The 18,596-nt window shown below is 43.2% G+C and overlaps 1 protein-coding gene across 1 annotated transcript in view; it reads right to left on the bottom strand.

Annotated features, from left to right (window-relative positions):
* MSN (moesin) overlaps positions 1-14,369 on the bottom strand; it is a 65,530-nt gene extending 51,161 nt beyond the window's left edge. The window contains exon 1 of the mRNA XM_045472953.1: positions 14,071-14,369. Coding sequence (XP_045328909.1) covers positions 14,071-14,082 — 12 coding nt within the window. The 5' untranslated portion in view covers positions 14,083-14,369. The remainder of the gene's footprint in view (positions 1-14,070) is intronic.
* Between the last annotated feature and the right edge of the window lie 4,227 nt (positions 14,370-18,596).

The raw sequence follows: 18,596 nt of genomic DNA, 5'->3' as shown, positions 1-18,596 counted from the left end.
CAGGCTTGTCCTTCTAACCACAAGGCCTGAAAGATACCCAGTTTCACTGCAGCTTATATAAATACTTCCACCTCCCAAGGTGCCTGGGTGGCTGAGTCGGCCAAATGTCCTACTCTTGATTTCAGCTCAGGTTATGATCTCCCTCAGGTCATGATCTCATGGTTCATGAGTTTGAGCCCTGTGACGGACTTCCTCACTAACAGCACAGAGCCTGTTTGGGATTCTCTCTCCACCTCTCCCCTACTTGTGCTCTCTCTCTCTCTCAAAAATAAATGCATAAACTTTTAAATAAATAAATAAATAAATACTTCTGCTTCTAGCTGAAGGGTTGTTAGGAAACCCTCTACTGTAGTACCATTCATTTGATGCTAAATAGCTGGGAGGGGAAGGTGCCACCTCCCTTTCTAGCCATTTGGGGCCATCCTTGAGTAAGGCTGTAAGAAGGCTACCTGGAGCGATGCTGCTCAGGTGAGTAGGGAGATGAGACTTACCTGCATACCTTCCACTAAAACACCAAGCTGTGGGACTTGCTCAGGGAAACTATAGCATCTTGCATTCTGGGCTTACAGGCTTAATAGGAAACACACATAGGAAAGAACTTTAATAGAACAACTAGAAAAATTCTGGAGAGTCCTGGGCCTACCCTCCCTCTCTTGTGCTCCATACCTCTCAGAGGACTTCCAGATGCATTAGTGCCTGAATGTTTACCATAACCCTAAGAAGTAGGGTGTTATCATTCTTTCCATACTACAGATAGGAAACTGATATCTGAAATGATTTAAGAAGTTTACACTGGTGGGCCAAGACGAACAAGACTCTCTCTCAGGGGCCTGTTATCCCTACAGGTGCTAATGCCCCTTTTCCTACTCCAAAGTATATTTTCTCTATTACCAGCACCTAGTATATCCCACCAGGTGCTAATCCAACACTGTTGAATCCCTTGCATACATTACTGCTGCTTCTCCCCCTCCATGTCTGTCACTGACTACGCATTCTTCAAAGACCTACCCATCCCTAACCACGTCTGCCTGAACAAGAGACCCTTCTTGAAGCAAAGGGGATTATAAACTTTCAAGACAACAAGTCCAATGAAGGAGAAAGTCTTGGAGCCCAGACAGTTGCAACATCACGTGGTAAGTATCATAACAGAAATTCCTATGAGAGAAGTACAGTCAGCACATAGAAGATGGTGCAACTAATACTACCTAGGAGTATTAAAGAAAGTTTCCAGTGGAGGTAACATGGAGTGGGGAGAGGTGAAAAAGACACCCTTGACATTTCAAACTGAAAGAAAAGACATGCTAGAGCTGAAAGATATAAAAGGTATGGTTTACTTGGAAAACTTTGATCCCACAAAGCCACAGTATAGCATACATGTGGGGAGCTAAGTCTGGAAAGTGAGCTAGAATGAAGCCAGGTATCAAAGGGTTCTCTCTATATACCATGCTAAGGAGTTTAGATTTTTTCCTCTTCATATTTACTGCAGTGTTATAAATACTGGCAAATGCTGGGAGTAATCTAAATGACTCTCAAAAGGTTAACGGTAAATTATGGCACAGCCATTGGATGGAATTTTATAAAGCCATTAAAGTGTTCATTTTAAAAACTAAAAAGCATCTACCTAAGCTTTTAGTGATATATTAAGTAAGGATAAAGAAGTAGGACTTTTTGGGGGGCACCTGGGTGGCTCAGTCAGTTAAGTGTCTGACTCTTGGTTTTGGCTCAGGTCATGATCTCATGGTTTGTGAGTTCGAGCCCCACATCAGGCTCCGTGCTGACAGTGCAGAGCCTGCTTGAGATTCTCTCTCTCCCTCTCTCTCCTTGCCCCTCCCACTTACTCTCTCTCTCTCTCTCAAAAATAAATAAATACACATTATTTTTTTGAAAAAGAAGTAGTACACTATTACTATGTAGTACACTATGTACACTATGCACAATGGAAAATTATAATACACATATGAGCTATGACAAGAAATTTATAGGGGCGCCTGGGTGGCGCAGTCGGTTAAGCGTCCGACTTCAGCCAGGTCACGATCTCGCGGTCCGTGAGTTCGAGCCCCGCGTCGGGCTCTGGGCTGATGGCTTGGAGCCTGGAGCCTGTTTCCGATTCTGTGTCTCCCTCTCTCTCTGCCCCTCCCCCGTTCGTGCTCTGTCTCTCTCTGTCCCAAAAATAAATATACGTTGAAAAAAAAAATTAAAAAAAAAAAAAAAGAAATTTACATAAATAATAATTGTTCTATTAAAATGGTGGATTTATGAAAGATTTCTCCCTCTATTTACTAAACTTTGCCATATGATGCCATGTTGGGTCTTATAAAAAGGGGAAATACAAAAATAACTACTACTCTTCTGTTTGACTCTTCTTTCCTTCTCCCCTTTTCACTCATCCACTTGCTTACTTACCCTCCCTCACCAACAGTCATTCTAATATACCACCTTCAGCTGGAATCCTTAACAACACATGCAAGGCCCATAGGAGGGAAATACTGCCAGCAAGGTGTCTGCACCCAGCAGCAAGTTCTTACATGGCCCAGAGGCTATTCTAGCCCAATGTTGGGGAAGAATCTTCTACCCAAAAGCACTGCCCAGCTCTACCCAACTAAGCCTTCTCTGGTTAAACTACCATAAGAACTTGTTTCCAAAGGAAGGAAGACAGATACTAAGAATACTTATATCATGCCCTCCCTCAAGAGGGCTCAGGGCAGTTGAAGATCAAACTCATGGCCAACTCCTAGGTGGCTGAAATACAGCCTGGGATCCTTGATTCACAAGTAGAACTACAAAATGTCAGTAAAGAGGAAGAAGAAGATGCGTGAAAACAGATCCAGCCAAGAGCACATCATTTCTAGAAACCTGCTTATGCCCTTATCACCCTATTAGGCCTTGACAGGAAATTCAGAAATCACTCTCCTTTGATCTGCAGGTCTAACACCAAAGGAAGCCATATTCACAAAATGCAAAATCAGTTGAAGGCTTAACACTAGGCATGTGGCAATCTCTCTCACTGGAAATTCCTCCCCTTTATTCCAAGCCCACATCACCTAGCTCTCCCCATCCAAGAGCAACATAGACATCAGTGACTCAAACAGAGGAAGAGGAAGGGGACATTAGCAATTTAAGACTTGGCCAAAAGCAACTTCATAGGCTTAAGGTAGCTAAGTTGTGGAGGAAGGTGGTAAAGGAAGTCAAATCTCATTAGCATTCAGTTTTGGTTTATTTCTTAGTCTTCCCCTTCCCTGCTGGAACAATGACCAATTCAGGGTCTTCTATTCTTCCTGTAGTCACCAATGACCCAAAATAACCAGCAATTGCGGTTTGCAGGCTGGACTCCAAGGCCCCACCCAAGGCACTCAGTCAACAGTTGTCTCTCCAAGCCAGGATGCCCACAGTGATCTCTGTGTTAGGTGGATCCAATATCTCTAAGAAGAACTCACTGAAATAAAGAGGGCTAATTATACATGGATAGCTGGGGGGAGAAACAATGCTCCCAATGCCGTTGCAAAGAAAGGGTAACTTCTCCAAATAGTTGCTACTCTCTGTTCTGTTACACTCTTTCTAAGAAGCCCTTACTATCTTCTTAAAGAATAGGAATAAAAAAATCATAATAACAGAAAAATCCAATGTTCTCATTTTATAGATATTAAAGTTAAGGCCCATAGAAATTACTTGCCCAAGGTCACACAGGCAGAGACTAAATAACCAGATATCCTGATTAAGTACATTATTCTTTTCATTGCATCATTTCTATTAAAATGCATTAGGAAAAAAAAAACATCCAGACAGGTGCTTCAAGCTTTAAATGTCAAAAAGCTCAGCTCTTCTAACCTAGGGCTAGACAGCTCAGGGCTGAGGATTGGAAGCAGACAGTGGACCAATTCCATTCAGGAAAGCCAAGTGAGAAGTTTAGGCATACAAAAGGCACACACAAAGAATTTACCAACTGGAGTGTTTTACTTACTCCAAAGGAATAGTTTAAGATGCTGAAAGCCCCAGCACCACCTTGCCCACCCCCACACTCTGAGACTTTTTAGGTCAAGCAAGACTACCCCTAGGTTATCAGAGATCTAAGTAAGAAGCTAGAGGGGGTGGCCAGGCTGAGTCAAGAGGGCAAGGAGAGATAAGAGAGAAGGGGGACAGTGGGGCGCCTGGGTGGCTCAGTCGGCTGAGCATCCGACTTCGGCTCAGGTCATGATCTCATAGCTCCACATCAGGCTCTGTGCTGACAGCTCGGAGCCTGGAGCCTGCTTCAGATTCTGGTCTTCCTCTCTCTTTGTCCCTAACCCACTCGCATTCTGTCTCTGTATCTCTCAAAAATAAATAAATAAACATTTAAAAACTTTTTAAAAAAAAGAAAGAAGGGGGAGAAATGAAAGAAGGATGGAGAAATTATGGTAATTCCAGAGCATTTGCATCTTTCTCTCTCCTCTCCCACTTCTCCCCCACCTCTATCAAAGAGCCTCACCACCTGTTCTAAGCAAGCCCTATACTAGGAAAAAAGAAAAGTTTGCAGGTAGCACTATATAAACTTGAGAAATGTGTTCCCTGTACCAAAAAAAAAAGAACAGGGAACTAGTTGAGGTGGTAAAGGGCATTTGAGGGGGGAGAAAATAGCCAAATAAGGCATACTTGACTGGTAGGGAATCATCAGGAAAGGTTCCCAAAGCTGACGTCAGAGGGAGGAAGCTTTTAGTCATTGGTTTCCTCTGGCAACTGGCCTAAGGCCAGGAGACAAACTCCCAACCTTAGGAAAATGCCCAGGCTATGGCAGACAGAAAGACAACCAAAAGACATTTTCCCCAGGCCCAACGCAGGCTCTGCTGGAACAGCTCTCCAAGTACCAGCAGAGAGGTATAGTGTAATTCTGAAGAAAAATGCCAGATGTTCTCACTAAGCATATGCTAGACATACCATTGCCCAGGTTCCAGAAGGAGTAAGAAACCTGGGGAAGACAGATTTGATCTACTCTGGTTACATATTTCTGATGTTGCTGATAGTTTCATGTTAGAAGAAAGAAAATTTCAAAGGCAAAAGGCTAAGTGGTTTTTGTTCTCAGCAAGGGAATTTCTGAGTTATTAATCTCCCAAGAGATCAGCAAGGATGTTTGGAGAGGAGTTTTGCTCATTTAAAAACCCTTGAAGACAGCAAAGATTTGTACAACTTAACTGATGACACTCAAATTGGCTATTACCTTGACCCCTACCCTACACCTTCATTCCACAGTATAGTCAACCACAGTCAAAGATTACAACAGGTAAGAACATCTTGGTGTACTTCATCCAACCTGCAGGTGAGATGTCTGAAAAAGGACAAGGAGTTGGGGAATGTGGCAGGGAGTGGTAGGGGGCAGATTAGACCAAGACAGCAAAATCAGGAATCTTATCTAAACACACTACACTGGAGAAAAATAAAGCCTGATCCTTCCCAGTTATTTAAGGGAGTCCCAGACTAAAAGAGAGGGAAGGAAATGCTGACCAAGCCTGATAGGTATGCATTGTTCCCCCTACTAGGCCCTGACCTCTGTCACCTCCCAAATACATATCCAAGAAAGGATTTCTTTGGATTATTCCTTGTTTTATGAGACCAAATGCCCATACCTCAACTTTTCTCTACCATTAGGCCCTGCTTGATACTCTACCACACAAAATACCAAATTCTCACAAAGTAGAAGCGTCACCAGACACAGAAAGAATATTTGGCCTTTAAAGTCACCAGTTATAGGGGCGCCTGGGTGATTCAGTCGGTTGAGCGTCCGGCTTCAGCTCAGGTCATGATCTCACAGTTCATGGTTTTGAGCCCCAAGTCAGGCTCTGTGCTGACAGCTCAGAGCCTGGAGCCTACTTCAGATTCTGTGTCTCCCTCACTCTCTTCCCCTCCCCCCACTCATGCTCTGTCTCTCTATGTCCCTCAAAAATGAATAAATGTTAAAAAAATTAAAGTCACCAATTATAGGACCTACCTGACAAAACATTACTACTAAGCATGCTCAGTGGTAAATGACCGTATCTGTGGCCTAGGAGTTATGTTAACACAACAAGTCCACTGAAAGGAACATCAGATCTGGTTTTGTCATCAGGCACAAAGAACTGTGCTTTAAAAGTCACCCAAAAAGTCTTTCCTTGAAGTTTAAGGCCCAGATGCTGCAGCTGGGACCTGGCCAGAAAATAACATGCTCCTTAACCTAATCCAATCACACACTAAAAAATTATCCCCTCATTTCCATCTTTCCCAAATACCTATCTCATAGTAAACCCATTGGGAAAACTGAAAGCTGTTTGTAGGCTGCTGACCTAAAAAGTAATTACTAAGCTCCACTCCTTGATTTAGTTCATATGGAAATGTGAAGGAAGAAGTCTCTTACATACCTACATGGGCAACAAAGACAGTAAAATTTATTTCAGTAACTAACCCAATTCTATAAAACCCAAGGTTCAGTTCTTCCCCAACAAACCCCTTCAGAACATTTGGCATTTGAGACAGGACTATTGGCTGTCACTGACCCTAGAAAGAGTAACTTGGTCTATGTCACATGTACTTTGTGGCTCCCCTTGAAACAATTAGCACCTCAAGGCTTCCTTCATTTTAGACAAACTCACTTTCAAGACAGCACTGGCCTAGGGTTTATGCCCATGTACCAAAAGCATGTTACTCATCCACCGAGAACAGCTACTGCTCCCACCTTCAAAGTTCTGTTCATTAAACCCCCTTCTTCTGAAAATCTATAGAGAATGTCATGTAAAGTATTTATTTTTCTTAAAATGTTTTTAAGTGAGTTAGCTCTAAATCTCCAATTAAATGGGACATCTATAAATGCAGGAACTATATACTCAGTTCACTTATTTCTATCCCTTATAGTAAAGAGTACTTAGTAACCACTCAATAAATGGTGAGAATGTAACTGCCTGCCTTCTTTCTTACCATTTTACCTAGCACAGGGTTGGGCATATAGTAGTTCAGTTCCATAAGTAGTTATACTAACTGACATTTGCATCTAACTTATTAGATGCTAGGCACAGTTCTAAGCACTTTACACAAATTGGCCCATTCAGTCCTCAAACAACCCTGTGAGATAGGTACTATTATTGTCTTCACTTTACAGTTGAAGAAAATGAGACACAGAAGTTAAGTAACTTGCCCAAGGGTATACAAATAATTGGTCACAGAGCTAGGATTTGAGCCCAAGCAGTCTGGTTCCAGAGTCTGTGCTTTTCCCCACTGCTCTATGTTAGCTTTCTATGAAGGCCTTAAAAGTCTTTTGGTTTGGTTTGGTTTGGTTTCGGTTATCCACCTGCCCCAGGTTTGGCCTGGAACAATTAGAAATGAGTAGTGAGGGTTGAGGCCAAGAGACTATTCTGAATTCAAATGGTTGTGACAACAGCAAATACTTCCACCAAAATACTAATGAAAATACCATAACGTTCCCCTATCTCAAGGAACGGGTCAAGCTTGAGGACTGAGTCAGATACAGAAAGAGAAGAACTCAAAATTTATTATTTTTTTTAAATTTAGTACACTGTAGTTTTTTTATATTAAATATAATTTATTGTTAAACCGGTTTCCATATAACACCCGGTGCTCATCCCAACAGGTGCCTTTCAATGCCCATCACCCACTTTCCCCTCTCCCCCACCCCCATCAACCCTCAGTTTGTTCTCAGTATTTAAGAGTCTCTTATGGCTTGTCTCCCTCCATCTCTGTAACTATTTTCCCCCTTCCCCTCCCCCATGGCCTTCTGTTAAGATTCTCAGGATCCTCATATGAGTGAAAACATATGGTATCTTTCTCTGCCTGACTTATTTCACTTAGCATGATACCCTCCAGTTCCATCCATGTTGCTGCAAATGGCCAGATTTCATTCTTTCTCATTGCCAAGTAGTATTCCATTGTGTATATAAACCACATCTTCTTTATCCCTTCGTCAGTTGATGGACATTTAGTCTCTTTCCATAATTTGACTATGTTGAAAGTGCTGCTATAAACATTGGGGTACAAGTGCTCCTGTGCATCAGCACTCTTGTATCCCTTGGGTAAATTCCTAGCAGTGCTATTGCTAGGTCATAAATCTAAAAAGGCAAAGTGAAAGCAGGGATTTGGGTGAAGGGGGGCAGGAAGAGAGAAACGTCATTCTGGGACCCCAGAAGAACTGAGTCACCCACTGACTGAAATCTGCTAGAGCAGAAGCTATTTAGGGGAACTCCACTGCAGCCATCTTGTTAATGTAATCACCACAGAGCCAATTCTCTGGAAGTCTGTGTCCCCTTGGCGAAAAGAGTCATTCTTCCAAGATAGGCAAATCCAGTGAGAGACCACTAACTTGGTAATCAAGAAAGCCAAGTTCTCCATTCAATACTATTACCAACTTTATGTGATCCTGAGCAAGCTGGATAACTCCTCTAGTTATGAGTACAGAAAAGAATTCTGGTCCATAAAAACTCTTAGTACAGTTGAGGCCCAATCTCAAGCAGGAAAATGTGACTAGTTTCCTTTCTTTACCTCCCTTCAACACACATGCATCTGTTTTCCACAACCCTCTGCAGACAAAGCAAAAAACATTTACCTTCCTGGGAAGTGCTACAGAGTCCCAAAGGCACTGTCAGAGCCTTAATCATCTCCATATAAAGTAACCTCTGAGGTCAGTTCTACACATTCAGAAGGACTTGCTCTTCCCATGACCATAATAACACTATGGTCAAGTCACCCCAGCACAGAGGGAGAAAACACTGAGTACCCTGCACCAAGTGCCATTTAGAAGGCAGACAAAAGTTCCTCCTCTACACTGGAGCTAGGCAATTTTGGTTTAGTCCCAGCCTTATTATCAGTTCACTCATATCACTTCCCTTTTCTGGACTTTGCTATCCTCATCCAAAACATAAAGGTAGAACTAAAAAGTTTAAGATGAGGTCATTTGCTCTGTGGTTTAAAACACTCCTGTGAGAAACCCAGACAATCCAGAACAATCAGCTGAAGTGAAGGTTAAGGATGAGGAAGCTCTGGGTCATCCTAAATAAAGATGCATTTGAAATGCTGTACCCCACAACAGCTAGCCCTCAGCTCACTGGTGGTAGTTATCTTGAGAGGTTAGTTTATGCCCACCAGTTCCTCAAAGTTTACCAATATCTAACTACCACACTCATAAGGTTAAAAGTACATTTGAAACATAACCTAAAAGCTTCCTGGAATTTCAGCAGAACTACAGGGAGTATATGCTACTGGCAGCCAGTGAGAAGGAATTTCAGTGTTTGTCTGAGGCTCTTCAGTCAAGTCATAGCCTTCACAATATAGTGTCATTTGGTTTCTTGTTCCTCCGTAAGGAAAGACATAGTCCTTTTCCCTCCATAGACTTAAGAAGAAGCAGCCAAGAACACTCATACCAGTGTTCTTGTCAGAGCTACTAATGAAACAAACCAACTCCCAAGCTAAAAATTCTCCATTCTGAACTCAGTACCCAGGAAAACACAGTCCCCCAGAGGTGTAAGTGGACAAAAAAGTACATTTTAGCAAGTGCTGCTGAACTTTTTACAACCAGAAAATTCTAGCACACTGCCTGGTACATAGAAGGCACTCAAATTTTGAGGGAAAAAATGTCTTAAGGAAAAAAAAACATATAAATGGGAGGCTTGAAGCTGTATCATCAAGGCTCTCAAGGACATTAAGATCCCTAGAGTGTATTTATTACTAATGCAGTACCCTCATGACAAATTGGAGAGACTGAAGACACTGAATAAAGGACTTGCCTAACTATTCACTTCATTTGGATCACTTAATTAAGGACAGGGAAGATGTTTTTCTTACATGAAAAGAGAAGAAAAATTCTCCAGTTAGTGTTACTTGCCACTTTCCAAACCAATGGAGTCCTGAGCTACCCTTCAAGTGACTGCTCCTATGACACAAATCAGAGTATGGAATTGAAAAGTTTTTCAGCTCTATCAAGCATGAAATGGGAAGGATGAACAGCAAAGCCAGCCAATCATGATAAGACCACCTCTCTACTTGACCACTAAACTGTCCCAAAGGAGACCATCTTTGTACTCTGTTTTTGTTTTTTGTTTTTTGGTTTTTTCTTTTGGGGCAGAAGAGTGGGTATGATAGCAGCAAGAAAAGATTGTGAATTAGGAAAGATGTACATTATAAATTCAATTCTATCTCTAAAAAATCAGAAACACACTGTTCCCAACCTGTAATAATGCCAATTTCCAGCAACTTCTAGCCATAAAGGCCCAACCCTGGTCATGTTGGTAACCAGATATTCTCCCCTCTGGGGATCTTGACTCTGAAAATTCAAGTAAGGGGGACTCCCAAGAAGACACAAAGGAACCTAGACAGACAATTGCCAAGCAACACTATTAGAACAGAGTTCAGAATAAATGTAAGGGTCATCTTATCTCATCCATAGAATTGGATGTGGAGCTAGAGAGATAGACCAGATGACCTCTAAATATCCCTTCAACATCCAGTAAAGCATTCTCTTGAGAGCAGAAAGAGAGAAAAGTAAAAATAACACCCTTAAAACAAGCTACTGTTATGGGAAGCTAGAGAATAATGGAGAGTTAGCAGACTAGTGGTCAATACCACCTCTGTCAACCCACTCACAGAACAACCTTCCCTGCTCCAAGCCTAAGTATAGATTATTTGTTGCCTTCAAGGATCCTCTTGCCTAACCAGTCCCTCTCTGTCCAGAAAGCTATTCAAGGAGAAGCCTAAAGGAAATCCCCAAGATAGTTCCTGCTCTATCATCTACACTTTCACAAATGGTAGAGTAAACTGGGGAAATAAAGAAGTGGAGAGATGCAGGATCCAAAGAATCACCTTCTCTCATGTATAACTTCCATTCCTGATCCCTTTCCTTTCCCTAAAGTCTGTATGCAGGGCTGGTTCAATGGTTGAAAAACTGATATTCTGCCTCCTATTCATGAAGTACCATTTTAGTGCCACTCCAGTGGCTCAAGCAATGCTAGGAATGGCAGAAGAATAAATAGTCCACACAGTCCCTGTTAAAGTTTAGCTGAATGCAGATCCAGAAGCCTTCAAATACTTCAAGAAGCTGGACTCTATATCTGCTCACATGGATGGTCACATTAATGACCACTTGATCACCTTTCCCCTGACCTATTGAGCTAGGGCTAAAAATTCAGCAAAATAAAAAGGTTTTACCAAGACTGATTCAAGACCTAGATTCAAGTCCTGGCTTTACTACTGACATGCTACATCATTCTAGGTCAGCCCCTCCCTATCTGTGGGTCTCAGTTTTCCCATATATACAATGAGAAGGGTTAGACTTGATAGTTGTGAAGAGCCTTTTCAACTCTAACAAACCAAAAACTCAAGAAAACCTTGAAAATTAAAAACAATCTCTTTTTAGGGAGTCCTAAAGACTTTGTGACCAAAAAAAAAAAAATTAAAGAGGGCAGGGAAGCAGAAAGACTTTGTTTTTACAACTGTCTTATCAGCAGAAAGTGTAGATAGCAAGTTAATAAGCTTCTTCATTCTGGCTGCTAAAGCAGACTTAGGAAACTGGCAACTGGAAGCATAATCCAAGAATTGGAAGAAAGAGGATACAGAGGGGCATGTTTTAATATATTTAATGGAAGTTGGGCTAAGGGAGACAATTGGCTGTAAAAGTGAAACCCAGCCTTGACAGACTGCAGACATGGTTCATATGAATGAACAGATTTGATTTTTCCATTACCCTTCCCTATCTGTCATACTCCAGAAATAGCCTAATAGCCTAACTAGTAAAGAAGGAGCAGAAAACAGGGAATTTTCTCCCTTCACTAAAGTTACTAGCTGGCATGCAGTGAACTAGTGTAAGCCCCTGGATGCCTCAGAATTGTGATGAGGAATGAGAAAAATAACAAGGGACACCTTGTGAAACCCTCAACTCTCACCAGGAGAACACACAAATTCCAGTGTTACTTTGCCTAAATTACCCACTTTCTTTTATCTGAGGACCAGGAAGTCCTAAGAACAGAGGGCAGTTTGCTTTGGGCAGGAGAGGGGATTCAATTTCAAGAACCCAATTACTGAGTCAGAACAGAGGGTCAATGGGATAAGCATCAAAAACCTTGGACCCCAATCTTGGTTTTGTCACCATGTGCCCTTAGGTAGGTTCCTTTCTGTTAGCCTAATATCCTCATTAGTTAAAAAAAGAAATATTTGGGTGGGGAGGGGGAGAAAGTTGTACTAGACAGTCTCAGAGGTCCCTTTCAGGTCAAGATTCTATGGTCTTAATAAGCATGATATAGTTGTTTCTCCTAAATTTGACCATTACTTGAACAGAACAACATGGAAAATTCTCCAAAGTTTTCAGGCTATCAAAATTCAGCCCTCTTCTTCCAATCTGATTCAAGTTTCTGTCAATCTGCATAAAAATACCTTCAGTATTCAGGTAACTTCAGTAACCTAGCCTGGACCTCAAACAGCTCATTCTCGTCTCTCTCCATGCCCAGGAAAAGGATCACCACACTCTTCTTTGCCATTTCTGACTGAGATGGGATGGTTAAGGCAACTCTGAGGCAATTTCTAGGCCCATCGAGTTACATTTAAAGGTGAGCTACCTTAGAACTGACCATGAAATATGCCACTAGTGAAGAGAGGTCATAGGGTAAAGTCTATTCCCAGAGATCCACCCATCTATTTAGGTAAAAACACCCACAGAGAGCTAAACTCAAGAAGAGGCTCCTGAAAGGATCTTTATAATCCTCTGTGTTGGCAGAGACAGTGGGCTTTTTTTCCATCATTCTCTCTCACTTTATGTGTGTTGGGGAAGGAGAGCCAAGTGTGGGAAAACCCCGTGTCATAAAACCACCACAGCAATTTAAAGGAGAGAAGGTAAAAGGACATACTTGTTGAAAACTTGGTGGTTTTGATGGACAGGGTTCTGGAAAGGCAAGAATGACTTGACAGAAAGGCTGGAATACAGCAACGTGGCAACCAAATTCAGCATACACCCGAAGAACCAGGCACCCCACTCCTCTCCTCCAGGGACCCTTGGCCCTTCTCAAGGCTACTAGTCACTATCTCAGCTCTACAAGGCTCAGGTAGTCCTCTAGGGAGAGGGGTCTGTAAGCACAACAAGCTGCTTGCCAGTGTGGTCACCAGGCCTTCCCGAACAAGAAAAGGGCCCTAGTAGCTTTTTGGCATGACTTGCACAAAAGCAAGCAGGACTCATTATTCAGGCACACCCCTCCCCTACCCCTCCCTTCTGGGCATCCGGCCTCCCTAGGCCCCACTCCCAGGACGCTTCTGCTCTTCTCATAACAGCCAGCGGGGTGGAGACCAAATCCTAGAAGCTACCACCATTTTAGAAAGGTGCAGCCCCACAAGGGAGAATCCACACCTCACAGAAAAGTCTGGAGGGTATAGGGGGAGATAGAGACCCATTAAGCAATGGGAAGGGCAAGGATCTGTCGGTGGAGAGGAGGAAGAAACCAGTCTTCTACCCTAGAAGTAAAGCAGACCTCTCCTCAGGCTGGTGCCCAGTTAAGTATTAGTGATCCTGGGTAAAAGCAAACAGCTTCTGATGTGTCCCTGCACAACTCTCTCCTCCACCAACTCTTTCTTCCCCTATTAGTGAGAAACAGCTGGAGCTGCCAGGGGAAGCTATGAGAAAGGTGAGTGGGGGTGGGGGATCAGCCCATTGCAGCTTCCTACCCCTTCCTTCCTTCTCAGTTCCCCTGGCCCCTCCTGGACCATGGCAGCTTTGCCCCTCAGAAAGGCACCAATTCATGAACTGGAGAAAGTGTTCCTTTCCCCTGCCCCCATAGCACATCAGGGGTAAGAAGAGACCTCGGGCTCCCAAGGAACCCTACTTACTGCCTCATCCCACACGGAGGAAACTGTAATCTGAGAAAGAGGCAGGTCCCACCTAGTCCACACTTCTAGCCCAGCACTCACTCACACCCGAGGACGCACCAGGCCAGAGGACTCCATTCTCGCCCCTCCCTAACCCAGGTCTTGGCGGAGGGCTCGGCGTTCTGAGTGGGCGGTTTGCTGGCCAAGCTCCTAGCCACCAGCAAGGGGCTACCAGAGTCAGCTAGAGCCCCCAAGGCGGCAGCGTACATCCTCAGGACTCACCGTCTTAGGCATGGTGGCTGCAAAAGTGGCAGAGTTGATGGAAGTTCGGCTAGGAGCTGTCGGGCAGCGCTGAGCACACAGTACACACAGCACGGACTCGGGACTGGGGTTTCGGATTGGGTCCCTCGCTAGCGTCAGGGCAACTGCTCGGCTTCCTGCTAACGGGCCACGACTTCAGAAACCCCACCCAGGAAAGAGCCGCCCCGGTCGCGTCGCCCGCTTCTTTCTGTGGCCGGGCTTCCGTGCGGCTCCCCGCCCTCGCGCCCGCCTTCTTGCCGGCCGCTGGCCCCGCCCAGCCCAGCCCAACCCAGCCTGGTCACAGCAGCCACGTGGGGCTCAGGCTGGGCCTGGGAGCTCCAACCGGGATTCCTACCCCTGACCCAGCCCCACTCTTTCTCCCGTCCCTTTCACAGCCCCTACCTCTTTGAATCCAGGCCATCTGGCCCCACCCCAAAGCAGAGACTGGCCCTGGGCTGAATCTTGGCAGAGGCTTAGAGCCCTTGACAGTAAGTGTCCACTAATGGGGAGCTTACTACCTACCAAAACTGTCTGTGCCCTCTCAAGACAGCTCTGATTCTCAGAAAGTCCTTGTGTGTAGCCGAACTCCTTTTCTCCTGTGGATCTCAGCTTTGCTCCCTGTGGCCACACAAATCATCTACTGTCCTTAATAATTCCTTAGAGTTCTGAAGATTACATGCCACCCCCACCCCAAACTTCTCTTCTCTTGGCTACACTACCTCAGCTCCTCCTACACTTCATTCATTCTCTTCTGTAGGTTTCTATATCCCTTTTCCCATCATATTTCCTCCCCATTCTTGCTCAATCCTCATTTTCAACAGAATTGGGCTTCTTTTCTATATCTGCCCTCTACTCATTTTCCTTACTTCAAATCCCAGCCTTCATCTTCTTCAAATCAATGCCTTGATGCTTCATTCTCTCCCCCAACATATTAATGATTTATGTGTTTACTTTCTGATAAGGCTATCATTGCCCAAGTTGGATGCACCCCCAGTCCACTCCTTTGAGATGTGTCTGTCTGCCAGCACTCATTCTACTTCATAAGGCCACAGAATCCCAGGACAACAGAGTTCAAGACTACAGCTGTTATCTGGATAAGTTTGAGTTTTACTATGAAAGTGACTGATCATAATTATTTTTTCTCCTATCCACAAGCAACCATGTGAAAGTATAGTCTGAGTATCCTTTACAAAGTAAGGCATCACATACCTCAAGGATGATGAGCCAACTTGGAGCAGTGGAATGGATATTTGAGAGGGGTAGTCAGGACACTTGGCCTCTAGTTGTAGCTTTGCCACTAATTCACTCTGTGACCACTATATGGCCTTGTGTAACTCCCTTCCCCATCTGAGCGTGAGTTTTCTCTTCTGGAGCAAGAAATGACTGCGTTCTGGGTTTCCAAGTTCCTTTCCCACTCTGACATTATAAAAGGATGAGAAAAGAAGTAGATTCCCTAGGACAATAGATGAATCTAGCAGGGTTGTATAAAGACTGGCTTTGCATTTTCATTCAGGAATCAGCAGTCCTATTCCCTGCTCCTCTGCTTTCCCAACTCACCAATGTTAATGAATCAGTGTGCCTCAGTTTCTCTCACTGCTGTCAAGATTCATTGATGTGTGCTAGGGTATACAAAGTTCCCTGCCCAACTCATCATCAGGGAAGTGCAAATCAAAACTGCAAGGAGATATCACCTCACACCTGTCAGAAATTGGCTAAAATGAAAAGCACAAGAAACAACAAGTGTTGGTGAAGATGTGGAGAAAAAGGAAACTTCTTGCACTGGGGGTGGGAATGCAAACGTGCAGCTACTCTTGAAAACAGTATGAAGGTTCCTCAAAAAGTTAAAAATACAACTACCCTATGATCCAGTAATTGCACTACTGTATGTTTACCAAAAAAAAAAAAAAATACAAAAACACTAATTCGAAGGGATACATGCACCCTTATATTTATAGCAGCATTATTTACAATAGCCAAATTATGGAAGCAGCCCATGTCCATCAATAGATGAATGGTTAAAAAGGATGTGATATGTATATACACAATGGAACATTATTCATTCATAAAAGGGAATTAAATCTTGCCATTTGCAATGACATGGATGGAGCTAGAAAGTATAATGCTAAGTGAAATAAGTCAGTCAGAGAAAGTCAAATGCCATATAATCTCATGCATATGTGGAATTTAAGAAACAAACAAATGATCATATGTGAAAAAAAGAGTCATACCATGAAACAGACTCATAACTATAGAGAACACACTGATAGTTACCAGAGAGAAGGGGGATGGAGGAGATGGGTTAAACAAGTGATGGGGATTAAGGAGTGCACTTGTGAGAAGCACTGGGTGATGTATGGAATTGTTGAATCACTATATTGTATACCTGAAAGTAATATAACACTGTGCATTAACTATACTGGAATTTAAAATAAAATTTAAAAAATAAAAGTATTTTAGATGTATTAAAGAATTGAAAAAAAAAAAGTTATCTACCGAAACTATTTCCTTGAGCTGAGCAGTTGACCCTCCAAGGAAGAGCAGCACTTCCCAGAAAGCCTTAGTAGCAAGGATAGCAATAATGGCCAATCACATTCCTTGACATTACCATGCCTCTTTTCCCCCAGAAGTTCAAGGAACTCACTGACTCACTCATTTATGTTCTCTTAAAGCCCACTAGGGCCTTGAACTAGGCTAAGTGCCAAAAGGAGGGGAAGTTGATTGGAGACTTCAACTTTCATTATCCATTCTGGAGAGTGGAAACCCCCTGTGTGTCATTCCCCATGTCCCATGTCAACACTCCCTGTAATACACAAGAGAAATCTGGTTGGGGAATGTCAAGCAGCTGAACACACTATTAAAAGAGAAAAGGGGCACAAGAGTCTAAATGGAAAAAGGGATGTCAGAGGGTGGGGAAACTAAGGAGGAGAAGGATGGGAAAGGGAGGAAAGCATAGATGATCAGAAACTGTTTAGTTCAGCCCCCATGCATGTTGAGGAAACTGAGGATCAAAAAGAGGAAAAAACTTACCCAAGATTGGGCAACAAGCATAGAGGACAGATTCAGGGATAATAGGGAGGACAAAGAGCTCAGTTAAGCTGTTGTGATAATACAAGCAAGAAATTTTGAAAGCTAGAACAAGGGAAGTAGTCCCAACCACACCCCTCCACCTTCACCAGACAGAAGCTGGGTATGGTGATTATGGTCAAGCATCTGGACATACTTGAAGGTTACATTCAAAACCCTATGTCTAGAAGGGACCCATCTCAGCTATCCCACCATCTCCAAAGCAAAGTAGAGGCAGCTGAGGTGCTCTCTTGTTCTTCAAGATGGTCAGAGAAACACACCTTTGTTTCTTACCTCTTTGTAAAACACTTTTTACCTATATGGTCAGAACTTCTGATCTCCCCCACCACATTCCCTGTAATGATCCCATGTGAATTGAGAGTTAGTTCAATCTTCCTGGGATCAGAGTAATCTCCACACTTAGGTTTAGATATGATGAGATGTATGCCACTGTTTGCAGAGAGAAGACATGTGAATAAGGGCTAACATATTGGTTACCCTGGGTGAGGAAAGTAAAAGGTATAAAGACACTTGAATTTTCAGAAAAGCTGAATTCAAAAGGTTCAATGAGGAATAGGGAAGTATTTTTCAAACAGTAAAGGTAGGTAAGGGCTAGTATGAACAGAAGTTGGCACAGAAAATTTCTGGAGCTGGAGTCCAAGGAAACTGGGAGCATCTGAATCAAGGGATAAAAGATGCAAAGGGAAAAATTTGACTGAGGCTTAGGGCCAGAAAGGGGTCCAGGTGGAAAGGCTCAGCATTCCTAAGAGGCCGAGACCATTCTGGAGCAGCGGCAAGTCTGGATACTAAAGTCAAGGAAACTGAAAGCAGGAATTGCGTAATGCAGATTTGTGTGAAAGCCTATGCCAAGCTAAAGAGAAAAATGAGATTGGACTTTTAATCACCTCCTACCTAAGACTTAAACTCACTTCAATAAAGAAGCCTACACTCTGTGGTATTTCTCCTTTAGAGGACACAATAGTGCAGGAGAGACAATACCAGAGAGGAACTGGGTAGGGCAGAGTCCTGAATCCAGTGATATTTTGAATAAAGAAGCAACCCCCCTCCCATTTATTGGATAGTTGAAAGATCCCCATCACTTAGAACATTCTGAGGGCTGCTTTTCATTTTCATCACTGTTGGAAAGTCCTTCTTTACATCTAAATTAGATCTTTTCTGCTTCTCTCAGCACAATTGCTCTTGGCTGATGGTTAGGAAAGAATTAACTAAGCCTCTGAAGCTGATCTTCTCCCCTATTCATAGAAGAGAAATATGACAGAGACAACAGCAAACATTAGCTTGAGGCCACAAACTCTGAAGCCTTCTCTTTCTCTCTCTTCCTTCTGCTGGGTCAGTAGCCCAAGCACTAGGCTAGCTGTACCCTTTAAACAAATACAGAATAAGCAAAAGAATATACTCCTGTCTCCCCAAAGAAAATAGGTCCT

Source organism: Leopardus geoffroyi, chromosome X (assembly GCF_018350155.1).
Source record: "Leopardus geoffroyi isolate Oge1 chromosome X, O.geoffroyi_Oge1_pat1.0, whole genome shotgun sequence".
NCBI classification, from domain to species: domain Eukaryota; kingdom Metazoa; phylum Chordata; class Mammalia; order Carnivora; family Felidae; genus Leopardus; species Leopardus geoffroyi.
This window is presented reverse-complemented; position numbering and strand designations above follow the sequence as displayed.